Source organism: Patella vulgata, chromosome 6 (genome assembly GCF_932274485.2).
Source record: "Patella vulgata chromosome 6, xgPatVulg1.2, whole genome shotgun sequence".
NCBI lineage: Eukaryota > Metazoa > Mollusca > Gastropoda > Patellidae > Patella > Patella vulgata.
Window position 1 is genome coordinate 27,606,629 of NC_065884.2, and position 6,293 is coordinate 27,612,921.

At 40.0% G+C, this 6,293-nt stretch overlaps 1 protein-coding gene across 1 annotated transcript; it reads right to left on the minus strand.

The window, feature by feature from the left end:
* Nucleotides 1-1,368: 1,368 nt before the first annotated feature.
* Nucleotides 1,369-5,838, minus strand: LOC126824320 (mucin-2-like). The gene is made up of 3 exons (XM_050553521.2): nt 5,814-5,838; nt 3,216-4,735; nt 1,369-1,392 (listed from the first exon to the last, which is right to left on the minus strand). Exons 1-3 carry the CDS (start codon nt 5,836-5,838, stop codon nt 1,369-1,371), a joined length of 1,569 nt encoding a protein of 522 aa, XP_050409478.2.
* Nucleotides 5,839-6,293: the final 455 nt, after the last annotated feature.

Sequence of the window (6,293 nt, forward strand, 5' to 3'; positions counted from 1 at the left end):
AGGTGACTTTAATAACACTTAAAAATCAAATATCCCCTACTTTTTTTGAATAGTATATAATACATAGACCTTACATTGACAGGATACAGTTGTTAGTGTTACAGACAAAGTAGGTAAAATCACAATGCAGTGTGAAAAGTCAGATTAAATAAGCGAAACGAAATTCTAATCTAATTTGAATAGATAAATAAACTAAAATTAATCAAAATGACATTTTGAAAATAACTATTGCAAAGTTGTTGTTGTTATCATATTTTTTTTTATAAAAGTAATTTAAAAAACTAGCCGAAAGATATAACTGTTCGGGGAACACTTCTATCATTTACTGGAGATTGTACCAAGATGTTTGTTCAATGTATAACCATGGGTGGAATTATGACAGCTATCATTACAGAACTGTTTACCTGGAGAATTCTGGGATTCAGTATCTAATAGTTGCAAGCCGGCTGATGAAGTAGATTGTCCACATGGTAATTGTTAAACATTTGTATTGATATTCATATCGTTTCAACTTCTCGTTCTTAATTGAACTTTTCATTTTGACTAAGTACTGGGAGTCACTTGTGCTTTATATTTTATGCAGGAGATGTAGTAAACACAACTTTGGTTGATAATGATAAATTTATAACATTATGTTTTAAGATCCATACCCAATATCCAATAGATGGTAACTACCAGAGTTATCATAGATGTATGGGAGGAAAATGAATTGAAAAGAAATGGGGTTGAACGTCCTAGTATTCTGCTCCGATTGGACTAATGAAGACGGGCATACGCCATATAGTGTGCTATGAGGTAAATGTACACACGGGTCCTTGTTTTTCGTCCCATCCGAACGACTAAACAGATGCCCTTGTCAATCCCTCCATTCAGAACCACTGACAAGTGGAAACCAAGCCGGAAAATCCGGATGAAGGGATCGAACACGCAACCTCCAGGCTAGAGAGCCAGCGTCTTGCCCACTTAGCCACCGTGGCTCCTGTATGGGAGGAAGAGCTACGGTATTGTGTTGTACCATGGACAGGTTGTATGATGGTACTACTTGGGTAATAGATACACGTTTAATATAAATAAAGCTCTATCTAATCTAATTTAACTTAATCTATTTCTCCAGACCGCTGATTTTCGGAATACACTTCATTGAATTCCAACTGTCAAGGGTTCTTTACTGTATTCGGTTGAAACTCGTTTTTGTGGAGTATACAGGTCACAATTCTATGGAATACAATTACTGCTTATTACTGAGTGACGTTTCGACTAGGCTTCTCTAGTCATTATCAAGCAATGACAAAATATGAAAATATGACAAGACAATATATACATGTACACAACAATACTTAGTTAATGCTGACCAACCAGAGATACCCTTTAATTACATGTACCAACGGGATTCTAATTTAATTAAGGATTACAAAGTTTAATGCTAGTAACAACATTCAATCAGATCAATTTACCTGAAAATTAACACAAATTGATTAATTGATTAATGGATAACTTGTTAGATTCCCTTTAGGTACATGTAATTAAGGGGTATCTCTGGTTGGTCAGCATTAACTAAGTATTGTTGTGTACGTACATGTATATATTGTCTTGTAATAAGCAGTAATTGTATTACATAGAATTATGACCTGTATACCCCAGTTCAATTACTAAAATAAATGTCATTGAAACAATTTCGTTTTTGTGGACATGGGAGAAAAAAAATATAACTGAAAGCAATTTGCATTCAATCTAAACTTTCGTGTAATAATAACAATGTTAAATGGCATGTTTATCTTTAATTATCATCATTATTATATACTCTTCAAAAAAAGTAGGGGATATTCAGAAACAATACAAAACAGCGGAAATGCACTGCTGTTTTTATTTGAGGTAACCAGTGTATGTTAATAACAGGCCAATTGCCTACACATGAACATAAACAGTTCATATGGGCGGCTTATCTGACAGCCCATTTCACTCGCAAAGAGATACACTGTCAAAAGTGAAAATGGACGTTTTTGATTTTTGTCTTAATAATGAGTAATTGCTCCACCAATCCTGAGACATTTAGCAATTCGTCGTGGCATGCTCCTAATCAATCGTCCAATCACGATTTGGGGGCAATCTGACCCACTCCTCTTGTCGTACCACGACCAATTCTTGCAGTGTTGTCGGTTGACGTTGACGTCGACGAACACGTCTCCCGATCATGCCCCAGATATGCTCTATAGGGGAAAGGTCAGGACTCATGGCTGGTCAAGGCATAAGGACAATATGGTGACGCTGGAGGTAGTGATTCACGGCACGAGCGCGGTGGGCACGGCATTATCATCTTGAAAGATGAAACGTCGACTTACACGTTAAGCAAAGGGCAGGACTATCGGTGCCAGGATGTGGTCACGGTAGTACACACCAGTGACCCTTCCTTCAACAATATACAAGCCCGTTCTGACAGTCATGGTGATTCCTCACAACACCATAACAGACCCACGCCCGAATCTGTCATGCTGTCTGGCGTTTACGTTAGCATGACGCTCATTTACACGCCTCCAAACGCGACCACGCCTATCGGTGAAATCCAGAGTAAATCTGGACTCATCTGAGAACATTACACGCGCCCATCGACTATTACCCCAATTTCTACGCTGCCTGCACCATTGACGTCTGTTTTCCATGTGCTGACGATGAACGGATGCACAACATGCGGTCGTAGCGCATGCAAATGGGTTGCATGTAGCCGATTTCTAATCGTTTGGGGTGTAACTCGAATTCCTGTAACTTGGTAGAAGTTTACAGAAAGCTAATTGACCGTTTGTCCTCGATTTCGCAGGACCCGTGTACGAATGTGTAGTGGCTCTAGGACGACCCGAACGAGGTACCGGTTCCACAATCTGCTGATCAAAGACTGTGACACATTAAGCATTTGGCTACTGCTCGCTGTGAACATACTCTCAAAGCATGTCAAGTGTCCATGACTATTTATCATATCACAACTTGCATAGGTATTTGCATTTCAATATCCCCTACTTTTTTTGAAGAGTATATTTTTGTTTCTTACCTGGGATGGTTGGGGTTACTGGAGATGTTACGGATGTCGTTACTGGGGCGGTTGCTGGAGTTGTTATTGGTGAAGTAACCGGCGAAGTTACCGGAGATGTTATTGCAGATGTTGCAGGCGACGTTATTGGAGATGTAACGGGAGAGGTCTTTTGAGAAGTTACTGGCGATGTAACGGGGGAGGTTGTTGGAGATGTTATAGGTGATGTAACGGGGGAGGTTGTTGGAGATGTTATGGGCGATGTAACGGGAGAGGTTGTTGGGGATGTTACGGGTGATGTTATGGGGGAAGTTGTTGGAGATGTTACCGGAGATGTTATTGCAGATGTTGCAGGCGACGTTATTGGAGATGTAACGGGAGAGGTCTTTTGAGAAGTTACTGGTGATGTAGCGGGTGAAGTTGTTGGAGATGTTATTGGTGATGTTATGGGGGAAGTTGTTGGAGATGTTACAGGTGATGTGACAGAGGAGGTTGTTGGAGATGTTACTGGTGATGTAACTGAAGAGGTTGTTGGGGATGTTACGGGTGATGTTATGGGGGAAGTTGTTGGAGATGTTACAGGTGATGTGACGGGGGAGGTTGTTGGAGATGTTACTTGTGATGTAACTGAGGAGGTCGTTGGGGATGTTACAGGTGATGTTATGGGGGAAGTTGTTGGAGATGTTACAGGTGATGTGACGGGGGAGGTTGTTCGAGATGTTACTGGTGATGTAACGGGTGAGGTTGTTCGCGAAGTTACTGGAGATTGTACCGGGGGGGTTGTTTGGGATGTTATAGGTGATGTGACGGGGGAGGTTACTGGTGATGTAACGGGGGAGGTTGTTTGAGAAGTTACTGCAGATGCTATAGGGGAGGTTGTTGGAGATGTTACTGGTGATGAAACGGATGAGGTTGATGGAGAGGTTACTGGTGATGTAACGGGGGAGGTTGTTTGAGAAGTTACTGGAGATGTTATAGGAGAGGTTGTTGGAGATGTTACTGGTGATGTGACGGGGGAGGTTGTTGGAGAGGCTATGGGAGAAGTTGTTGGAGATGTTACTGGTGATGTGACGGGTGAGGTTGTTGGGGATGTTACGGGTGATGTTATGGGGGAAGTTGTTGGAGATGTTACAGGTGATGTGACGGGAGAGGTCTTTTGAGAAGTTACTGGTGATGTAGCGGGTGAAGTTGTTGGAGATGTTATTGGTGATGTTATGGGGGAAGTTGTTGGAGATGTTACAGGTGATGTGACGGAGGAGGTTGTTGGAGATGTTACTGGTGATGTAACTGAAGAGGTTGTTGGGGATGTTACGGGTGATGTTATGGGGGAAGTTGTTGGAGATGTTACAAGTGATGTGACGGGGGAGGTTGTTGGAGAGGCTATGGGAGAAGTTGTTGGAGATGTTACTGGTGATGTGACGGGTGAGGTTGTTGGGGATGTTACGGGTGATGTTATGGGGGAAGTTGTTGGAGATGTTACAGGTGATGTGACGGGGGAGGTTGTTGGAGAGGTTATGGGAGAAGTTGTTGGAGATGTTACTGGTGATGTGACGGGTGGGGTTGTTGGAGATGTTACTGGTGATGTAACGGGTGAGGTTGTTGGTGAAGTTACTGGGGAGGTTGTTAGTGAAGTTACTGGAGATGTTATCGGGGAGGTTGTTGGGGATGTTAAGGGTGATGTAACGCGTGAGGTTGTTGGAGATGTTGCGGGTAAAACTAGAGAAATTGTTACTAAGTAAACAAAACAAAAAGAGATCAATATAATATTATGTTGATTGATACAAATAGTGGAATGTCTGTTCCCACGATGCCCTACTGTATTGAAATTACATTGTAAACACTTAGATCTAATGACCATAGAAAATAAACATGAAAAAAAACATATAAAAAACATATTTATCCATAAACTTATTTTATATCAAGATTTAAAATGACAAAACATACTAATCGCTGAAACAATGCTAATTTCAACTCCGCAACTATTAATTTTTGCATTATATATGCCGTTTGTATACAAAGTGGCTGTTTCTGGGTTGACTGTGGTCGACATGAAATGTGACCTAGTTAACTACATTTAGGTCTTCCGAATTTGTAATCATTGTTTTCGTTTTTTAAACATATTTGATGCAACGAAGAACAAAAAAACTTACTTGGTAAACAATTTACGGCGTCTCCCGGCGAACAGCTTGTAGTGTTCGTATCAAACAATTCGCCAGGGCCACAATTATTCATAACTGCTGTCATTGTACCTTGGATTAATGTACATTGAACAAACATGCCACATTCTCCTTGTACTGGTAATATGGTTCCGTCTACTGTGATATCAGAACACCATTCTGTAAATAAAAATACAAACAATGGATATGAATTAATGAAGGGGCAGATAATCACGATATGATACACAAGAGAATTATATATCATGATTTAAATAAACATATATTGAATTGTTTTTAACTGGCGGTATTTTATAATTTATTTATGCATATATACATGTATACATACAGACACATACATCTAAGGAAATAAGCAACTGTAACACAAGTTAAAACATTTAGCTAAGACGACCAAGTTTAAATATTTAACCATTTCTGAAAGTTTTATTTTCAACCATTTCGAAATGAATTAAAATAGTTTAGATAGCCTTAAGCTATAATATTTAACTTACCGTTTGAACAGGTTACCTGGTCACTAGTTCTACAAAATCCCGATGTTGGGTCCCATAGTTCCCCCGAGGCACAGCTATTCATTTCCGGTGTTATGACGCCATTAACAAGATTACATTCGACAAACATACTGCAGTCACCAATCACGGGTAACATGGTTCCACTAACAGTTACATTCGTGCACCACTCTATTATAAAATATGGATATCGATAAAGGATCCATTTGTGTGATCAATGAGGCAGAGAACATTTCACAATTAATTTTTTTCTAGAAATAACACATACTGACCATATTGTACAAATACAAACCCAGCAATAATTGATAATACTGTTTTCTAGCAATTTAAAAAAAAACAAAGTCTTAACGCCCCTTTCCACCTAAATATTTCCTGAGAAGCTTGCTTGCTGGGCCAATCGTGGTTATGAGTCTAGTCCTGCATAGGTGAGAACAGGTAGGCGAGGCAGAAAAGGTAACCTCCATTCACTTGATTAAAGGCGCTCTCGTGCCTTTGAGATACGGTGTCATTTATATAAAACAACAAAGGCGCAGTTCCCGGAGATAAATGTCAAAAGGTAACATTATTCAAGACCACTGTGATGATGAAAACGTT